Source organism: Lachnellula hyalina (assembly GCF_007821495.1).
Source record: "Lachnellula hyalina strain CBS 185.66 chromosome Unknown contig00008, whole genome shotgun sequence".
Lineage (NCBI taxonomy): Eukaryota > Fungi > Ascomycota > Leotiomycetes > Helotiales > Lachnaceae > Lachnellula > Lachnellula hyalina.
The window spans coordinates 47815-69418 of NW_022157122.1; the positions used below are offsets into that span (position 1 = coordinate 47815).

The 21604-nt window shown below is 46.0% G+C and overlaps 5 protein-coding genes across 5 annotated transcripts; 4 read left to right on the forward strand and 1 right to left on the reverse strand.

The window, feature by feature from the left end:
* Positions 1-719: 719 nt before the first annotated feature.
* On the forward strand, positions 720-3238 carry bglD (putative beta-glucosidase D; the record flags this gene model as incomplete). Its single annotated transcript, XM_031146527.1, has 5 exons — positions 720-864; positions 912-1189; positions 1235-1387; positions 1436-2569; positions 2630-3238. 5 exons carry the CDS (start codon positions 720-722, stop codon positions 3236-3238), a joined length of 2319 nt encoding a protein of 772 aa, XP_031009105.1.
* A 600-nt stretch (positions 3239-3838) lies between these two features.
* On the reverse strand, positions 3839-5791 carry CCD1 (Carotenoid 9,10(9',10')-cleavage dioxygenase; the record flags this gene model as incomplete). The annotated part of the gene is made up of 1 exon (XM_031146528.1): positions 3839-5791. The coding sequence occupies one exon, from the start codon at positions 5789-5791 to the stop codon at positions 3839-3841; it is 1953 nt and encodes a 650-aa protein (XP_031009102.1).
* A 735-nt stretch (positions 5792-6526) lies between these two features.
* LHYA1_G001547 (Bifunctional lycopene cyclase/phytoene synthase) lies at positions 6527-8405 on the forward strand (the record flags this gene model as incomplete). The annotated part of the gene is made up of 3 exons (XM_031146529.1): positions 6527-6549; positions 6622-7536; positions 7583-8405. The coding sequence occupies 3 exons, from the start codon at positions 6527-6529 to the stop codon at positions 8403-8405; spliced, it is 1761 nt and encodes a 586-aa protein (XP_031009103.1).
* A 560-nt stretch (positions 8406-8965) lies between these two features.
* PDH1_0 (Phytoene desaturase) lies at positions 8966-10822 on the forward strand (the record flags this gene model as incomplete). Its single annotated transcript, XM_031146530.1, has 2 exons — positions 8966-9005; positions 9072-10822. The coding sequence occupies 2 exons, from the start codon at positions 8966-8968 to the stop codon at positions 10820-10822; spliced, it is 1791 nt and encodes a 596-aa protein (XP_031009100.1).
* A 1546-nt stretch (positions 10823-12368) lies between these two features.
* Positions 12369-13590, forward strand: PRTA_0 (Aspergillopepsin-2; the record flags this gene model as incomplete). The annotated part of the gene is made up of 4 exons (XM_031146531.1): positions 12369-12555; positions 12702-12811; positions 12933-13238; positions 13375-13590. 4 exons carry the CDS (start codon positions 12369-12371, stop codon positions 13588-13590), a joined length of 819 nt encoding a protein of 272 aa, XP_031009101.1.
* Positions 13591-21604: the final 8014 nt, after the last annotated feature.

Sequence of the window (21604 nt, forward strand, 5' to 3'; positions counted from 1 at the left end):
CGGGAAGATCCCGACTACAGTTCTTCGCGGACGCCCCCACAAAATCACGAGATGTGAAGAATAGATTACCTACATTTAAAAGGGTTGCAGTCATATTATACGTTAACTCTAATATTTTTCAGGCGCATATCTAGATAGCTATCTATAGGGTGTTTTCACCAAATCTGCATTTCAAGGATTGTGACATAGCTAAAATAAGGTCCTGATTGGCTAGATAGATCCTTAAATATAATTGTTTATGTATTATTTACGCTAAAAACGAGTTTATATACTAGAATAAGAATGTTTCTGAGAGCCGGAGTCCATATAAGTCTTGTAAGTCGTATAATCCTTGATATGCAGATTTGGTGATAACACCCTGTACCATGTCTTGATCTAGCGACCTTTAGTGGAGACGGCCGCGAAGAACTTTAAAAGTTATCGGCCCGTCCCAACGCTGCGAGAGGGTCTTCTTTTTCTTCATTGCACGGTTTCTATTGCCAGTTTATAACGCGCGGCATCTAACTACGAGCTTAGAATCCCCGTTACAATTTCCGACGTGGAGCTTACCACGAGTACTTATGGCGAATACAGACATAATGGAGGCACAAGTTTCCAATAGAGGAACTCTTAATTGATGAGTATTCTCTATATATTCTGTAGTGATGCATCTAATATCTTCCCTCTCATCTTCATCCTAACTGAGTTCTCTCTCTCTTTCAGAGCCCAAGTTATTCAAGATGCAGTCATTCATTTCTTCCCCTCGTGGAATGTCACTTCTTACTGTCGCACTTGCTTTGTTCGGTCCTCTCGTATCAGGAGCAACTTACTCTAATGCCACTGCAACTAACTCTACAACCCTCGGTCTCTTGTCTTCGGATACTGGTAACTTCAACATCTCTATATGGTAATATCGTCACTAATCGTTTCAGTGACCCTTGATGCAAAATGGAACGCCGCCTATGCGAAAGCTCAGGCTCTCGTAGCACAGCTTAACAATACCGAGAAGGTTGAGCTTATCACTGGATCTGATGTTGCATCTGTCAACTGGACTGCATTGCAATTCAAAGATGGTGATCAAGGAGTTATCAGTTACTATGATGCTTCTGGTTTCTCCGAAACTTCGGCCCTTGTGCAGACTTGGGACAGAAACTTATGGACGTTACAAATGGAAGCTGTGGGTGCTGAAATGTACGGAAAGGGATTCCAGGTACGAACTATGCTCGCTTACTCATGATACCACTAACACATCCAGGTTGTCAATGGGCCTACGTCTGGACCTCTAGGGAGAACTCCTTGGGGTGGCAGATTAGTCGAGACCATGGGTCAGGATGTGTATTTGAATGGGCAAATGGTAGGTCTAGCAACGGCAGGTTTTTTGACTGCTGGCGTGGTTCCGGGAGGAAAGGTAATTTGACACTCTACTTCCCACACATCTTCTACTAATTAGCTGTAGCACTTTCTTCTCAATGAGCAGGAAACCAACCGAAGCTCACTGCAGTCGGGAACTACCACGTACACTTCTAACGCAGATGACAAAACTCTCCACGAGACATACCTCTTCCCATTCTACGATGCGGTCAAGAGCGGGATGGCGGGCATGATGTGTGCCATGAGCCGGGTAAATGGCACGCAAGCATGCGAGAATTCCTATCTCCTCAACACCATCCTCAAAACCGAGCTCGGCTTTCCCGGCATCGTCTTCCCCGACGCGGATGGCCAGTTTACAGCTTTCGGTTCTGCCAACGGAGGCGAGGACTACGGATCCAGTTCATTGTGGACGGATACTCTTGTCGCGGGTATCACGAATGGCTCCTTCACCAAGGCAAGACTGGATGATATGGCCATCCGAAATGTCATCCCCTACTATTATGCTGATCTGGACAATGGTTTGCAACCTAATCTCTCATACGCGACCGACTACGTCGACGTGCGTGCAAACCATAGCGCGATTATCCGCCAGGTTGGGTCCGCGTCTCTTTCTCTGCTGAAGAATGTTAACAACGCCCTACCGCTCTCCAAGCCCAAGTCCCTCGCGATCTTTGGAGCAAATGCAGGACCGGTGATGGGTGGTCCCGGAATCGGTTTCAGTGTTTCTGGGACTGATTCTACATATCAAGGACATCTTGCTGGCGGCTCAGGCAGTGGAACATCGACGTTCCCTTATCTCGTTACACCCCACGACGCGCTTCTCCTCCGAGCAATCGATGACGGGACGGTTTTCCGCTGGATCATGAACGATACGGGGTATGCGAGCAGTTCGGGGGGGATGGGTAGCATGGGAGGCTCTTCTTCCAAGTCAACCGGATTTGGAAGTGGAACCAACTCGGCGGTTTCTTTCACTTCTTATGCCACTGATATGGAAGTCTGCATCGTATTCCTAAACGCCTATTCGGGCGAGGGATTAGACCGCACCGAGCTTTACAATACCGATCAAGATGACTTGGTCATCTCGATTGCAAGTGAGTGCAACAACACCATGGTAGTCCTGAATACCGTCGGGGCTCGACTGATGGACGCTTGGATCGAGAACGAGAACGTCACTGCTGTTGTATACGGAGGTCTGCTTGGGCAAAATTCCGGATACAGCGTACGTTTCAATCAACCAACACCTCCAAGTTAATTCTCAAAACTAACCATCACATTACAGATTGCCGACGTTCTCTACGGCGACGTCAACCCCTCCGGCCGCCTCGCATATACCATCGCCAAGAACGAATCAGACTACAATGTAGGGATCTGCCTCACGGAAGTGTGCGAGTTCACCGAAGGTAATTACATCGACTACAAGTACTTTGACTCCTACAACGTGACCCCCCGTTTCGAATTCGGCTTCGGCCTCTCGTACACCACCTTTTCCTACTCCGACATCACCGTGACTCAGACCGCCGCGCTCAACTCCACCTACGCCACAGGCACACTCAGCGTCGGCGGCCGCGAGGATCTCTGGACCGACATCGTGAACGTGACGGCGCTCATCTCCAACACGGGCAGCATCGACGGCCACGAAGTCGCACAGCTATACGTCTCGTTCCCCGCCGCGGCCGCGCAGCCCGTACGCCAACTGCGGGGATTCGAAAGAGTGCTCGTCGGGGCTGGGGATGATGAAGCGGTGAGCTTTGCGCTGCGGAGGAGGGATTTGAGTTATTGGGATGTCGCGGCCCAGGAATGGGCTGTGGCGCCTGGGACGTATAACTTCACGGTTGGGGCTAGCAGTAGGGATTTGCGGTTGTCGGCTACGCTGGATATTAGTATATAGGTAGGTGGCTTGGTAGCATGCATTCATGCATTAGAATATGGATTTCTCGTTTGCTTTGGATTCTTGTATATAGATAGGTACTTCTTATATCCTTTTGACCTGCACTGTAGCATATTGCTCTGAAGGAGCCTATAGTTGATTCAATAGAACCTACCCTGAGTTACGCACGTCTTACTTACCATTTATCCAAGAGGGGGTATATACGTTAAGCTTGCCAATTACCGTAAAGTCAAATAGTCTTTAGATATATAAACCTAGCTATACAAAAAAGTTCTTCCGCACGTATGGCAAAGAACGTGCATCTCTTTAAGAATAGGTAATTAATTCCATGTGAAATATAAGGTGGGTTGGGTAGATTACTAAGCACTATACTATATACAGCTTGTATTCTACGATATCCTCCAAACGTGCGCATTAGGCGAACTAGCTGTGTTGCCAATCCGATCCATTGCGTGCTTTATCAATCCACAACTTAGGTCACACAGCTGATGTGCACGTATTTGTGCAAGAATTAACGCCGGAAGATGCAAAGAGGGTATATGAATATACACAACCCTTTTCCCAACCGCCTATCTATCACTATGATACTAATATGTCATCTCACCCAATGACATCAAGCACCCACTCCCTAATCGCCATCCACACATCCATCCCGACACTCTCTCCCACCTTTCCAAGCGTCTTGGACCTGACAGAAGGTAGCGTGCGAATCGACTCCACACCCCTTTGACCCAAGACATCGGCTTCGGAAAACCAATTGCCATGCAATCCATACGGCACTCTCTGGGGAAGCTTAACACGACAAACAACCTCTTTCATTTCCTTTGCCTCAATAACCCATAATTCGCTATGAGCTCCCGGTCCCGCGTTGCCATTTTCGTCAAGCTGACTCTCATCAAAAACATAACTCAGCACCCAGCCATCATCCTCGCTCCCCTCATCCTTCCTCGGCACGAATCGCGGTTCCTGCGCGTAGAAGCCACGAGGCATTTTGAAGATCTTGATTGGGTCGTTCGAATCATCCGAGGCTATAATCTCAGACACCGTGCGCGTATCGACACAGCCTGAAATTGGTGTAGGAGGATTCGTTTGGGCGTTGGAAAGTAAGGCTTGGACGTCTACTTTTACAAGTGAATCGATTTTGACCGCGCGACCGAGAGCTGCCCCGAAAGAGCTGTCGGATACGGAACAGCCGTAGATGTAGCGTGCGGTACTCATGGAGGAGTCGTCGCGGAGGGAGGGAAATTCAAAGGGAATGGCTGTGAGTGCGAATTGGTGAGTTATGATGTTTGCGGGTTTGGTGAGAGAAAATCGGTAGTAGTAGAGCCGGCATTGCTCCTCTTCGGGCGGATATTCTGGATTTGCAACTGCTTTAGGGATTGGTGCAGCGATATCTCCAGCGCTGTAGACCAGTGACGAGCTTGTCAATCGACAAGCAAGCATGTTTACTGCTGCTGTCTCTATTTTGCCAGTGTGTTTATTGAATTCTTCCTCATCCCAGGTATTGGCAGTGTGAAAGATGCAACAGGGATTCGTCTCAAACCATTTGATAGCTTCGGGGTTCCATCTTGGAAATACGCCAAACCTCGAACGTCCAGATGGATCGTATTCCACCGCTGGCTTATTTCGGGCGAGATTTCGAGGGTCAAGTGATAACGGAAGGTCCATAATAACAGTGTGTGTAAGGGAAACGCCAAAATCATGCATCATCTTGGCGGACTTGATTCCAGGAACGGCAGAATTAATGAGTCGAGGCGCTGCAACTGAGGTATATTGCGTGCTGGGTATAATCGAATAATATACAAACGGTGCGATAAATGTTGAATGGAAAAGAATGAGATCTTTGGTAATGGGATCGACTCGAGGGTGGGCCGTTGTCCATTCCTTCATGAAGCTTAGAATACCTTCCCCTCCAAATTTCTTTCCTGCTACACCCTCCTCTGCCGGTTCTCCTTCTGCTTTCGTCCCATCAAACCAGCCAATTGTTTCCAAGCCAGGAAGGGATACTCGCATTGGAGGTCCGCTTTCGCACGTTGCCAAAGCTCTGCCGTCATGGTAAAGAATCCCAGTATTGGCAACACTAATTTTCTTGATTGTGAATTGGGAGCCTGGTAGATTCGAAAGTATCAGCAGGAGGAGCGTTCGAAATATGCGGAGGATAATGTTGAGCAGAGTGGAAGCCGGGTTCACAAGTGTGGCGATACTTGGAAGCATGGGTAGTCGAAGTGAGGGAGTGGTAGAAGTCGAGATGTAGGTATCTGTCAGTATGTATTGATTCACGAATTCTGGCTGAAGGTGTCCATCTCGCCGGCGAAAGGCAACACCACTCAGCATGCCGTCCCCATCAAACCAATGAAAATCTCTTCCTAAATCCCCATGCGTGACTGGATTCCCTCCATTCCTCACGTATTCGCCGCCAGCAAGCTCGTCTGGGATGGTACCGGAGTAGGAGCAACGAGTGAGAGGTTGGACCCGGTGGATTGGAGCAAAGTTGCCATGTAGATATGGATGAGGACTTTGAGAACTGTTCTGCTTCTCATTGACACGCGTCATGACTCATGAGTTCGTAGGGAAGGCGCAGATATTGTTATTGTTGTAGACTTAACATGGTGGACTGGTAATGGACCGTGTATGGATGCAAATGATGCTTGTAACTATGCAGACACAGGTAATGGGAGATGACATACGGGACTACGAAGGTGAATGCAGCAGGAGGAGGCTCAAAATGCGGTGGTGTTGTTAACAACACTCTCCTGGAGGGCGACGATAGAAACGTAGTCTAGAGCATGGTCATGGCAAGAGTTCATTCCAGGCAAAGCAAGATGATGCTTGCAAGGTTCAAGTGACTAAATGTTAGGTACAGTACAGTACAGTACAGTATATCATGACATCAAGAGAGTTCAGATTGGGAAGATAGTGTAACTCACTCCCCTGCACCTACCCCTGTCTGTCCCGTCTACCCGTCGACTATACAGGGATAAATAGTCCGTGCATCGATGGTCCGTGCATTACGTCACACATCCACTCACACGCGAATCTCGATTTCTCGATTTCTCGATTTCCCCATCGTCCAAGTGCAAAGGCCATCTAGGTGTAACGGAGTACGTGTGAATGCTGCTTCCAATCGACATGCAGGAACACTCACTCAGGATCACGGAGTCTCACTCCCTCCGCACGCCACTGTAATAAAAGCTCTCAGTTCCTACCGGACTGGACTGTACCTATTTCCAACTATCATGTAATGATCGTAATCGCGCCGTGTTGACTTCCCCTAGCATCCATACAAGAATGGGGTTTGAGTACGCGCTCGTGTAAGTCGTCCCAGCCCAGAATCCATTTGAAAAGGTTCAAGATTTCCTAATAGTAAGATTACCATACCGTAGACATCTCAAGTATACGATCCCACCAGCCATTGCATTGACCTATATCTACCGGCCTTTCTTCACACGCTTAGATGTATACAAGGTCTTCTTCCTCATCACAACTGCCGTCGTTTCTACCATACCCTGGGATTCCTATCTCATTCGGCGCAGAATATGGACCTATCCTCCCAGTGTGATCATTGGCCCGCGATTGTTTTCAATACCCGCCGAGGAGCTGTTGTTCTTCGTTATTCAGACTTACAACACGTCCTTGATCTACTTCTTTCTGAGCAAGCCACTGCTTCATTCAAAGTACCTCGTTGCCCGAAACACAACTAGTCCCTGGCACAGGGCTGGCCAAGCGATTTTGGCAGCTTTGATTGTGATCGGTGGATTCCAGATACGGCGAGGAGGGGAAGGAACATATTTAGGCCTGATAGTAATTTGGGCTGCACCGTTCCTGCTTCTCCTCTGGTCACTTTCGTCCCAATTCCTCGTCAAACTTCCGTACAGCAGTACTGTGGTTCCAATTGCTATTTCCACCGTCTACCTCTGGATTGTTGACACATTAGCATTGAAAAGAGGGACGTGGGCAATTTCGTCGGGCACAAAAGTTGGAGTACATCTTTGGGATGGTCTCGAGATTGAAGAGGCCATCTTCTTTCTGGCTACGAATACCCTGGTTGTATTTGGCTTGGTGGCATTTGATCATGCCGTGGCAATTCTTTTGACATTCCCGGATTTGTTTCCAAAGGTTCCGGAATTGCCATCGCCAGTCATGTTGATGCAGGCGCTTTTTACGGACCCGGCAGTGTATGATGGGGAAAGAGTTGAGGGCCTCAGAGAAGCAGTCACACGGCTGCAGAAGAAAAGCAGAAGCTTCTACCTGGCCAGCTCAACCTTTTCTGGCCGTCTTCGGATTGATTTGATACTTCTGTAAGTGAACGTGTAAACTTTTCAAGCATCCATTAATACAAATTAGCTACTCTTTCTGCCGAGTCGCAGATGATCTTGTTGACAACGCCGACACCGAATCCACAGCCAGAGAGTGGATTTGGAAGCTCACCCACTACCTCGATCTAGCATATGCCTCCAAAGAAGCCCACAGAATCTCCAAAGAGCCATCCCTTAACAACTACATAACATCTACCTTCCCCACCTCGGCGCACTCTGCCCTTCGCCTCCTCCCTACATACATTCTCCCCTACAAACCCCTCTACGACCTGCTTGAAGGCTTCAAAACAGACCTGAAATTCACGTCCACCATTTCCCCAATTCAAACAGAACACGACCTTGAAAACTACGCTGCCTATGTAGCTGGAACTGTAGCCGAATTAATATTAGAGCTCGTATTCGTCCACACTACATCTCCTACCTCTACCTCGACCAAAAAAAGAGACCACCTGATCCGCTCTGGCGCCCGCATGGGTATCGCGCTTCAATACGTGAATATCGCGCGCGACATTTCGGTTGATGCTGGACTCGGACGTGTCTACATTCCTCATTCCTGGCTTTCAGCCGAAGGCCTCACAACACAAGATGTACTTGACAAACCCGAGTTGTTTGAGGTTGCGAGGCTGAGGAATAGGTTACTGGCGAAGGCGTTTGGGGTTTATGGAGAGTGTGGGCCGGCCATGAGGGGGTTACCTAGGGATGCGAGGGCGCCGATGAGGGTTGCGGTTGAGAGTTATATGGAGATAGGGAGGGTGTTGAAGAAGCGCAAGTATAGGGTTGTGCAGGGACGGGCGACGGTGCCGATTGGAAGGAGGGCGTTGGTTGCTTGGAGGGCGTTGAGGGAGGGTTAGGATAGGTTGGGATGGAAAGGGGTAGAATAAGATAGAATAGATTTGGCAGATTAGATACCATAGTACAGAATGTGCGACAGTAGAAAGATCAATGATACAGTCATATTTACTATTGTTAGAGCTAATAAAGACAAGTGGTACCAGAAGTGAAGATATGATAGAAGTTGTTGTTGGCTGAGAGGTAGATAAATCCGGTGTGACTTGTACTACCAGCCAAGACAGAAGAAAAGAAGAAGTAGAAGAAGCACGGGTGTTACTTTGAGTGGCACACTGAAGCCTGTCATGGTGAGTGCCGCTTTCTCTGTCCCCATGAGTGTTGAAGCGTGTACGTACCTACAGAGTACCCAAGTGGTACAATACTGTGCTGTGCTGTATACTCGCTAAAGCTTCAGGGGGTCCGAATGCCGAAGTCTCCGACGTCATGATTTAATTGGCGACACAAGACCTATCTCCGAATTGCATTAGACATTCACAACAACACACCACCAGCCCAACATGTGAAAGGTCAGACATACACTTCTGCTACACGCAGCAAGCTGTAAACTCAACACCTGCTTACAATGGCTTCAAACCCCAAGCAAAAGACAGCAATTGTCGTTGGTAAGCTCCAATACCCCGCATTCTTACTCTCTACCCAATAGCTATTAACAAGATATCATGGTACAGGAGCAGGAGTAGGCGGCATAGCAACAGCAGCACGCCTCGCATCTGCCGGTTTCTCCGTAACAGTCCTGGAAAAGAATTCCTTCACCGGCGGCCGTTGCAGTCTCCTCACCCACGGAGGATACCGCTTCGACCAGGGCCCATCCCTTCTCCTCCTCCCCGGCCTCTTCGCCGAAACCTTCGCGGACCTCAATACCTCTCTTTCCGCAGAAGGTGTTGAGCTTCTAAAATGCGATCCGAATTATAATATGTGGTTCGGGGACGGGGAGAAGTTTGAGTTGAGCAGCGATACGGCGGTTATGAAGCGTGAGATTGAAAAATGGGAGGGGAAGGATGGGTTCGAACGGTATTTGTCTTGGCTTGCGGAGGCACATAGGCATTATGAGATTAGTGTGAGAGAGGTTTTACACAAAAACTTCACCTCGATCTTTAATCTCCTCAGACCAAGCTTTCTTAGACATCTGTTTGCCCTGCATCCGTTTGAGAGTATCTACTCGAGGGCAAGCAAGTACTTTTTCACGGAGAGGTTGAGAAGAGTCTTTACGTTTGGGAGTATGTATATGGGCATGTCACCGTTTGATGCTCCAGGCACATATTCGCTGCTTCAATATACGGAGCTCGCAGAGGGCATTTGGTATCCGGTTGGTGGCTTCCACGCCGTTGTCTCAGCTCTCGTCCGGATATGCGAGCGCCTAGGAGTTGACATCCGGCTCAGCACGCCAGTCTCCCGCATTCTCACGTCTCCGGATGGGAAAACAGCAACCGGAGTCCTCACAGAAGCCGGGGATACTCTCACAGCAGACGTCGTAATAATCAATGCCGACCTGGTCTACGCGTACAACAACCTCCTCGCGCCAACACCCCATTCTCGCTCTCTCCAAACACGCCAGGGCTCTTGCAGCAGTATATCCTTCTACTGGTCTCTATCCCGAAAAGTCCCAGAGCTAAGCACGCATAACATTTTCCTCGCAGACGAGTATCGGGAATCGTTTGATGCTATTTTCGACCGGCAGAGTATACCGCGAGAGCCAAGTTTCTACGTCAACGTACCATCGCGTGTCGATCCAAGCGCTGCGCCAGAGGGCAAGGATTCCATCGTTGTATTGGTCCCCGTCGGACATCTCTTAAACTCCTCGTCCTCCACCACCACCTCCTCTTCCAAAGGTCTGCCCAAAGAAGAACTCAACTGGCCCGCCCTAATCGCCTCAACGCGCGCCTCGGTCCTATCCGTCATTCAATCACGCACCCATTGCGATGCTCTCGCGCCCCTCATCACGCACGAAATTGTCAATGATCCGATCACATGGGAAGATACATTTAACCTCGACAAAGGGTCGATTCTAGGCTTGAGTCACTCTTTCTTCAACGTCTTGGCTTTCCGGCCAAGCACAAGGGCTAGGGGGTTAAAGGGGTGTTATTTCGTGGGGGCTAGTACGCATCCTGGGACGGGGGTCCCAATTGTGCTTGCGGGAGCCAAGGTTACGACGGAGCAGATCTTGAGGGATTTGGGGATGGTAATTCCGTGGACTGGAATGGGAGGGGTGGAGGGCAAGGGAAAAGAGAAGGGGGAGATAGATCGGGTGAGGAGGAATGGTGGGTTGATTAGCGATTTTGGGATTTGGGTATTAGCTATTGTGGTGTTGGTGATGAGCATGCTTTATGTCAATTCAGGCTTGCTTGTTACTTGGGATTGGGATCGGAAGAGGGGGTGGGGAAGTGGGAGGCTTGAAGGGGCCGGGCTTGGGATGAGATAATGGGTAATGGGTAATGGGTAATTGGTCATGGGATATGGGATATAGATATGGGTGATTAACGAATAATGAATAAATGAAATTAAAACCACTTGAAGTCCTCTCTACCAACTCTACACTCCATCACCCCTCTCTAGAAAGGAAACTAATTCAACCCAGCCCCCCTCCTATTTCCCCACCGCTCAATCGATTATCAACATGTCCGTGAAAATAAATCGTACATATAAGCTATGTACCACATTCCATTCCACTTTATTCTATGCTATGCATTCCGGTATACTAAATACAAAAGCAGCATGCCTATCTACCTATGTACTCGTGTACTACTTTACACGTAACTTACTACTCCGGAATCCGGATCCGACTGTTACGCTTGATAAGTACTACTAGATAAGAGTAGCACGTTACACTTTACAGTTTATACTTTACACGTTACAGGTTGCAGGTTACAGTTCGTGTTTTAAAGTTAGTGTAACTCTAGCTAGATTCTAGACTTTTTTCTTAGATAAGGTATAGATAGTATATAGGGGATTTTGGATTTACTAGTAATCTATTACAATGACTAACTAAAAGTGCTAGAAAGGAAAAGAGAAAAGAGAAAAGAGAAAAGAGGAAAGTAAAAAGGAGGTAGTGTTGGTATCACAGGGGTGAGCGCTTTTCACTAGCTGGCTGGTATGCTTTGGTAAGACTTGAGTTTAGGTTTGGTGGTTGGTGTTATGATGTGATATCTAGAGTGGATGATAGGCGCAGAGGTATCGCAAGGTCATATGACTATACACGTGAATACATCCGGATAATAAGGTAGATAACATATTAGTAAGGGACTGGCTGGGCTGGATGAGAGATACGTACGTACGTGTATTCCTATTAGGAAACGTACATCTTACTTAGCTAGAATAGGGTTCAGGCGGGACGAACATGCACTGCGAGTGAGATTAACTGAGCAGCAGCTATGATGCTAAAATCAGTTACACGTTAAAGAGAGTTTATTCAAAAGTTACTTACGCGGGAACTAAGTCATATATTCATTCCTATTCTAGCTATCCGTAACGGCTCTACATTCAAGTTCGAGAAATCCGTTAAGGAGCCTATGTAGTTAGGTATCGAGGAAATATATATATACAGGGCAGTTGTCAAGAGATAAATAAAGCCACAATTAGGTTCCGCGTAATTCCTTTTTATATATTCAATGGTAGGCAGATGCAGATAATAGATACAGCTTCACACTTGGTTTGAAACAGCATAGCTGTATCGTTTGTATAGGTCACGAGATATATTCCCCTAAATTCACACGTTGAGAGTACAAGGACTACGAATAGCGTGAGTTACATGTGCACTGAAGATTTTGCTAGCTAGGTATGTGTGAGTTAGCTACCTATGTAGTATAAGAAAGGCCGTTCCCCAATCCATCTTCCCTCACACTTGACCCGACATATCTATCTATCTGTTGCTTTTGCTTTCTGGTTGACTTAACCGTGACAGTATCAACATCCAGCCTTTTCTACCTATACCGTTACTCAACTACGCTCGGTCGTCTCAATCATTCACGATGATGTTCCTCACTTCAATCGTAAGTGTCATTCTGCTTCTGATGCCGAATGCCGCTCTGGCTTCACCGCTGTCTGCTCGCCTGGCTGCTGGAGGGGGGAATGGGGTTTTAAAGAAAGCTGGGCCGGCGATTTGTATTCGCAATGATACTATTACGGAGGATGCATTGTTTGAAAGCAAGTCTACTAGTACGTATTTCCAGCTCTAGAGTTTACACCACTGGACCGGAAATCCTGTCATACGAAATGCATAGATTTTCAGGACTTGGGTTCCTCTTCGTTTTACTGTTGAGATATTTTTGAAACAGCTGCTGACTGATTTTTTCGCCATCTAGACTGGGCTGGTGCCGTTGTCAGCTCCGCCAGGGATAGCGTTACTGCGGTTCAGGGATCGTTCACCGTTCCTAAACCCATTCTGCCTCCTAGAGGTAATTCCAACGATCAGGTTTGTCATTCAAATCCCCTCCTCACACACACACCCCTCTCCAACCTCTAGAACACCACCGCGTCAAAGTCAAGATAGAGGAAGTCCAGTTATACTAATCGATCCGTTTCGTTACTCACAGTATTGCGGTGCTGCCTGGGTAGGAATCGATGGCGATACGTGTACGAGCAGTCTGATCCAGACCGGCGTCTTCTGGTGCATCCACCATGGGATAGTCACCTACGAGGCGTGGTATGAATATATACCTGCGGCCTCGATCGCATACTCTGGCATCAGTGTAGGCGCTGGAGATGTTATCACGGTCGCGGTCACGAGGAATGGCTTTAACGGCGGGGTTGCGACGCTTGAGAATACAAGCAGTGGCCAGTCGGCATCCCATACTTTCACTAGTGACAGGGATGGGAACCTGTGCGGTCAAGACGCCGAGGTGATTAACCCCTTTTCCGTATCCCCCATCTCCTCCTCTTGACCTTGCAATTGTGGCATTCTCGAAATGTGTTTCACACATACTCCCCGTTTTTATTCTTTGTTGAATTAAAAGACTTGTTGCTAACTCATCGCAGTGGATCGTTGAAGACTTTTCCTCCAACGGGGGTTTAGTACCATTCGCCAACTTTGGAACAATTACCTTTACTGAAGCGACCGCGGTTGTAAACGGAGAGACCGTTTCCCCTGGCAGTAGCAATGCAGATAATCTCTACATTGATTTTGGAACCGGTAGACAGACTACTACGACCTTCTCGGGAGGCGAAGTGACTGTTGGATTCGAGGAACGGTAGCGTGGGAATTGTCGGCAATTTAATCGATGGGTGCATGATGTTTCTGCGAGAGGGTTAGATGAGCAATTCTTTGGATATATTGTGCTGGGGTTCAAAAGGGGGCATCACGTGAAGTGGAGGTATGTCGCTAAAATTGCATCACACTCTATAAATACGGGTTCTTCTACAGTCTTAGATCACCATCAATTCTACATACACACTCTTTTACATAGCATATTATTATATACTTTATTACGATGAAACTATAAGTCAGATCCTAGCCAAGAGTTCGCGGTTGTGATTGTCCCTCGTCAATATGGATTTGAGGAACATGATGATGAATCAGTGGAAGAAAGATAGACTTTGCTTAAAGGGAGATGATGATTAGATGCATACACGAAACGTTCCCCGTCTGATGGTAAAGCTGATAGGTTGAAGTCTGTGGGCTTAGGAGAATATTTCCTCCTTTGATGTAATATAAACCAACGCTTGCCGCAATTCTTTTCTCTTCACTCTGTTCCAGGAAGTTATCCTTATACTACCTACTTCTTTTAAGCTTCATATATTTAGACATAGGCTTTGTAATTCTATGCAAACACCAAGAAGGACAAGCCTGCTCTCTTGTAGGTTCAATTCGCGAACAAAGGGTTCCATGCGCGATGAGGTTGTTGTGAACAAATTGGGCTTGTGGGGCTCGGTTAATAAATAGGGGGCGGGGCTTCAGCAACATGGTGGTCCGAGGCTTGGCTGATTATTTACCGATACTATGTAATTTAGCCACCCAATAGATAGATAGTCTACTTGGAATTAATCGTTTAGTGTTTTGCAGGTTGACTTTTAAAGTGCAGAGTTCATGTGTTGCCTTCTCTCAGGAGCCAATTATGGGAAGAGAAAAATCAGTTACGGCTACTTACATTCCTTGTACAATTCGGGGTGTTCACTACTTTGTTGCTCATCATATAAGGCATCTATCTTTTGTATTAACTTTTGCATTGCATTGATTTTAATGCGATATCTAACGACTGTTTTGCGTGAGAAAACCTATCCGTCAATTCACATGCAAATTCTGTTTGGTTGCACCTAGACCCTAACCCAACATCATGGAGCAGAGTCAATCAAATGCTGTATCAACTGAAACATCTCTTGAGCTTTCTTGGCATCAACCTCGCTTTTGCCTGAAAATTTATCCGGGTGCCAGCGTAGGCGCTCGTTCTTAAGATGCTCAGCGTCCTGGCTGAGCAGTAGTTCGATGACGTGGTGGCAGACACCGAGGGTTTCCCCACGGACGCAGTGGGTTCTGTGGCAAGCAATGGATGGAGGCTGTGGGAATGGTTTCACACCCATTTGATCTCCAAAGTAGAGAACACAGGCCGCCTTCCAGGATTGACGTTGAGGCTCTCTTTCGGATCGCTCCTTTTCTACTCGGATTCTCCTGCGTGACTCATTCCACTCCTCTTGTGCGCGCCAATTCGCGTCTTCTGCTCTGCGGATGCGTTCCACTACCTCTTTAGCTTTAGCGAGCTCTCTCTCCTCTCTCTCTTTCTTTTCTTCGCGCTTTACATTTCTTCGAAATCGCTCATCTGTTGTTGAGGATTCATCAGCAGAGCTTGCCTTCTCGACCTCTTCCTTGGTTTTGGTATCTTCAGACCCCTGCGGGCTTTCAGTTGGTGGACACATAGTTGTATCCGCAGTATGAATTGATGGGCTGGTGTTGTATTCGGATTTGTCAGTCGGTTGGGTAATTGTGATTTGATTCTGGAGGTAAAGATGGGCTTTAAGTACTTGAATACTTTGAAATGTCCAGGCTGTAGACCTCTTGCTGCAGACTAATCCTAAAACAGCTGAATGAGAGTCATGAAATAATAGGATTGTTTGTTAGAACAGCATAGCAATAATATTTTAACAATTCGATATATTTTAAGTGAAGAGCGAGACAATATTCATTCGACAACAAAGGGCAGTGATTACCGCGAAAATTGAAAATTGAGCATCAATGAAACGCTTCGCATTTGTAGTGCAGCAAATAGCACCAAACAATCATCGATAGAGTACTATCATGCAGAATGGATATTCTGGAGAAACCGAGTGAAACCAGATCCTCTTATATCAAGTTTCACAACACCCACGGATTTCTCCCCCACGGAATATCTTTTTCTAAGAGACGAAGTCCAAGAAAACCAAGACAAAAGCCTCAAGGACGGTGTCTATCGATAACTCAATGACGTGTAGAGGTGATTTTGAAGAAACCCTCCGTCCGCTTTGTAATCTCCCTCCTTTTTTCAACCGTTTCTACGCGAAGGTAGACCTCGACATTGAATCACTCTGCGTACTCGTTGCCATGGACCACAAGGACTACGAAGGCTGGAGCAGAGTAGTTTCCACGGGGCATGAAAACGCTTCAATAATTTTCAATCCTGCGCTTCCGTCTAAGGATCGCATCAGCAAAAACAATCCGTTCATCATGAAACACAACCTCGACCACGCTCCTGTCGAGGGCTTTGTCGCACGAGATGGCTTTCAATGGAATGGAAAGTGGCAGAGGAAAGAGTACCCGAGGCAAAGGTGATTACTTGGTTCTCATGGACCAGGTGCAGTTCGCCATCTGGTTTGGACCAGAGTCGTGGTTTGAGTAAAGTGTGGGGGATATACTCCCCTTGATTGAAGCTTGTATATCCACGAGTAAGGTCAAAGTAGTATGTATGTGACAGGTAATAAAAAATGAGTTTCCACCATAAAGGTTTCCCTGAATGTGAAAGATCGCCTGGTAATAAACCTACAATAGTCATGTAACTAAAGAAGTGTACAAGCCTTTCTCGATCAGCGATGGTATTTTGAAACAGAGAAACAACGGTTGTAGCTTTTGAAGTTCCAGAGTAGAGTTATGTCAAATAATTCCAACAATGCAGCAAGTTATTATTCACTCCTTTGTTTAATACAAGTTCGTCATCGAATGGACGTGAACAGCGCCACAAAGCCGCCCACCCATTCACAAACTTGATAAAGGAAATCGATAAATGTTTACTTTTACGAACTTAACTTCCAAACCAACAATAACAACAAGAGCCTTCGGAAATAGCAAGACAATATGTCTCCCAGCAGCAAATCATGGCGGAAGCAAGCACGCCCAATACGCAGACCGCGGAAGCACCGCGACGCCGCAAGAATATCACCCTCGATTACATAATAAACAACACCATCAACACCGCCATGCAAGAAAAGCCAGACAATACACACATCTTAATCGCCATATCCCGCACGCCTGTCCTCTGGAACGAGCAATACAAGCCCTATTTCAAGTACTCCTACATAATCGACACTCCTCACCGCGTTCCCATCCTCGTCTCTCCTCTCAATCCAGAACTGCAAGAAGACCTGGGTTTCTTAGAGTCGAGACTTTACATGAAATGCCCTACGCATAGTGTTAGTCTACATGTGAGGAACCGGTGGGAGCTGTCGACGGGTGAAATAGTGAGGGCTGTAGAGGTCGATATGGTGCCGAAGTTTAGGGGATGGGATGCTGCCACAGAGGAGAAGGCGAAGAGGGCTGGCAAGGAGGAAAGTAAGAGTCATGGGGTTGGGGCTTGGTTGAAGTGCAAAGGGAGGAAGGACAATGGGGTTTGTGATTGCGTTCTTGATACGCGGAGTGTGTGGGATGATAGAAGGGTCATTATTCTTGAATGAGAGTTGGTTTTCTAAATACAAATCTTTGTATTGCTGCTTAAATGGTTTTGGTCTTTGCGCTTGATGAGTGAGTGCTGACTGTTGATTAGAGTGACTCTACAGATTGGTGGTGGGCGGAGCAATCTCCGGCTGTGATTAGCAAGTTTTATTCGGATGTGTTCTGATATGTGAAAGAAACAATCACACTGCTACTCTGTTGTTTCAACTCATTATAGATGAGGATAATTCAAATAATTAAGGTTGGGTGGATGTAGCTTAAACTTTTGCTAAGTGGATGAATAAATTTATTATTCGTGCCTTCTTCTAAAGAAACGCTTTGTGATTTGATTCGCTTTTATTATAAGACTGAGAAGTTTTATATTAATAAGATATGTTATACTATATTATTCTCTATATTAAATTATACTATAAGATAGTTAAAATACTTAGCATTTCATGTTTGCAACTGAATATTTGATTTCTTGCTATAGTCTTCACCAAGAAGTCGCAGATGCGAAGCAATACTAAGCTATGCAAACATTGGATTAGTGCCTTTAAAATAAGAATAACAAAATTCAACAGAGGATTAAAAGGGAACAAAGCTTGATCAAAGGCGCGGGAGAACAATTTCTTTATTAGGCGATTTGAAACAGCTTCATCAGACAACTTAGAACTAGACCTATAAAGCGACAAGATGTAGTTAATGAGATGCCGATCCTTCAACTTAATTTCCAAACCTCTAGTCACATCAGCTTCTCCGCAAACAACTGGAAGGAAACTAATCCAAAGATCAATCCAAGATGGGCTGCCCCGTGTCGAAGATCGTTAAACTGCACACTGTCAAACATGATGCATCCCGGAACAAGACTGCAAATCAAAATGATAAACTTATCAAACGGTCACTCAAGCAGATGCAGGTAAGTTATGATTTGAAGACGTTTAAGACATCTCGAGGTCTTAACGTGTTTAGCCCCGGCAATATGTTGATGCTTTTAAACTGGGAGGATTATTGTCGATGGGAAACCATTGTCTTTAATTTTAATAAAGCAAGATTCCCGGCAGGCCTCATTCCGTACACATATTGTAGACAACATGAGTTTCACACGAATGGCAAGGCAACAAGAACTACACTACTATTGGATCTAAATTTCTTTAGGGATAAAAATCTTCTTTTCGAAGAACGTCTAGTCTCCGAGGTCTATAAGCTAGAGTCTGTTAATTTCCGAAGAAACTTTGGAATTCAGAGATCGAAGTGCCTTGCTACTAACAAGCCAGTGTGGTTCACCTTAGTCCTCATGGACCGAGAAGAGTTCCAGGCTTGGGAAAGCTCTGCTTCTGTCGAGGAGATCAATGCAATTGATGAAGAAAAAGTCGGAATGAGGGTTGAGTATCCCGCTCATCTTTCTCACGATTGTACCACTTCGTCTCAGAGTCGGACCAAGGAGTGGGTATCCAGCCAGGACATTAGGGACTACTACCAGAGGTGTTAAGGCTAAAGGCCCAATTACATTAGGTTATTGAAACAGCCTACAACCCACCAACCCTGGAGAAGAAAAACCGTAAGATGAGCGGTATTAGTATGAGAAATTTCATTTGTTACAACACGAATAAGCCGCAGAACGGCTGAACACTAGAATTTGATGCAGAGTAAGTGATATAAGTGATATAAGTGACACCTTGAATACTACAACAATAGGATAGAACGCGAAGAAAGCCCGGTTCCTACTCTAGTCGCTGCACCGTGTCGAATGCATTCAGCATGAGTATGCCACAGCTATGGAATGACAGCGCTGGCTGTCACACTACTAACTAGTCCACTGGGATGCAATTATAATCTACAATTGAACGGAACCAGGATATGCGTAGCAGAAACTAATCTATGTGTGTTTAATGCGGGAGACGAATTGAACATTTTGCAGTTTTTAAAGATGCCCTGGAAAATTATTCGCCCGAAGCATTCGGCTTCGTATGGACGGAATCGAGAGACTGGCCAAGGAGATTTGCACCGTAATCTCATGGTTCAAAAGTGATGGATTTGGCGCAGACATTCCTGCGTTGAGGAAGGAGGAGTTGCAATTATAGGATTTAGGCCAGTGGCTGAAAGAAACAAGTGGATTCGGAAGGAATTAAGGTTCTAAGCCTCACGAGCAACACTGGAGTGTATGATTACGGCTTTCATTCCTTTCATCTTATTTGTAGTGCGAATCCTTTTTCGTGTTCTTTTGGTTCGTCGAGTGGGTTTGAAGTTTGCTCGCTTTGTAATTTTAATATAAGAGTAACTCCATTAATCACCGCATTTTTTACCTTTACGTTCATTGGGCAGCTGCAAAGTACTTAGTAAGCATGTATATTACCACAGCCGCGCCGCGGATTCGCTGAATATTTGCTTGTAAGCAAAAGATGTTCCGATCGAGTTTTATTACCGATGGGTTCCTCGTTGGTAGGTTAACAAAGTCTAGTGAGACTGCAATTGTGCCTCAATTCCTGTCTAAAAGAATACCATGTCCTAATATACATATGGAACATCTAGATTACCTAAGAATAGTTTCGCATCATCCCTATGATAGCTGTGCCTATTTATAAGTTTATAAGTCCAATTATTCGTTATGAATCAGTAAGGAAAAGTCATCCAATTTTAAACACCCGCATGCTTTCATCCCAATTACTACACAGAGATCATCTTCGTCCACAACCTATCGATCCCCCGCAATTCCCAGCATCGCTGTACTTAGCCCCTAGTCAGAATAATAACTAGTAGAAGAGTGTAGGAACATTTGTAGTTGAATAGGATTGAGGGGGATATGGACTTGGGAGGCTGGGCAGGATAACCTTGCATAAGGGGGAGTCTCTGTAGACTTTTTCATGCTTCTGGTTTCAGATATCTTTGAAGGGGGGGAAACATGGCTCGCACAAGGAGTGGAATTTAAACTTGAACGGCTCTTACTATTCACGGGAATGTGACGTTATAACAGCAGGCCTTATACGAGAACAGGTCTCTCCGGAGCTCAAGCTTCTTCCCGAAAACAGTCATGAAGCGAACTTTCATCCACCGGTAGGTTCGTCTTTGCAAAATGTGATGTGATAATAGTCTATTGTGCCCAAATCTCATACGTTACAAGTTGTGTGCAACTTCTGAACCTACTGGAATCGGGACAAAAAAAGAGAAAGGGGACACTGACTGTAACTCGGGATCTTCTCTGTACTAGTGGGCTGTACTTGAATTTTCAGGCTATACTAGAAGGATGATTATAAATCCTCGTCAGTTTAGGCTACATTTGCCTAGATTCAGTTTGACAGTTATAATGAAAAGGTGCTAACATGGAGTATACCGCATTCCCAAGAAGTGGCAGTGTGTCGTAGGGTTTACGTAGGCATTATCACATAAGAAGTGGTTAAGTAAGACTGTTCAAAGGAAAGGTTGTATTCTTGTTATCTGCTGAATGCCTCCAACTGGAAGGACTTATATAGAGGCAGGAGCCTCCATAGTTTGATGACTAATCCTCCCCATTACAATAAGATGATCAGTTTGGGATTGAAACAATTTAACTTCTGGGATGTGGATTCATATTCATCTTAAGCTATCTGCTAACTCTTTTTCAACTCCAGAGATTAATACTATATTTACCTTTAAACTAACATATAAAACACTACGGATCTAAATACGGTCCTAGACTCGCTAAGCCATGTAGTATCAATGACCCCCTGAGTTATAGTAGATGAATCTGGTACATATTCGAACCGACCAATTACATTCGGAGTCCCGTAGCAAGTTACAGCACTGAGATTCGTGGAAACTAAAATACGTCCATCTTATTACCTGTGCCTCTGAGCCACAGCGTGCCACGCAACCCAAAGTACTTGCTGCAGATTGCTAGGGCGCGGTCAATCCCATTCAAAAGCCACTCCATTCGAAAGCGGGTAATTATACTGGATCGGTTAGAGCTTGGAGCAAGCCATGTCATCATCTATGCCTGCGAGCAAACGAATCGTAAACGTCAAATCGCGGGAGGTCCCGATAATAGTCGCCCGCACCATATGGGTTTATAACCTCCCACGACATAGAATTCGGGTTTCTCGAGAGCAAGCAATAAGTTGAGAATTTGGGCGAAAGTGACTCCATATCCGGAATGAAATGAAACTTGGCTTGAATGGAACGTAAGATATAAGCCAACATCGTAAACCATCGTATATGCAGATTCTGACATGGGGTTTTGGTTCGATTGCGGGGTGAACAGGATTAAAGAAATCCTTGGGTGGATGGATATCCGTGTGGCGAGTGAGATGCACTATATGTGTCCTCTAGCCTGGCCATGAGTATTTCACCTAGCTGCCAGGAAAGATAACTTATATGGAGGCTATCAGAACTTGTTCCTGA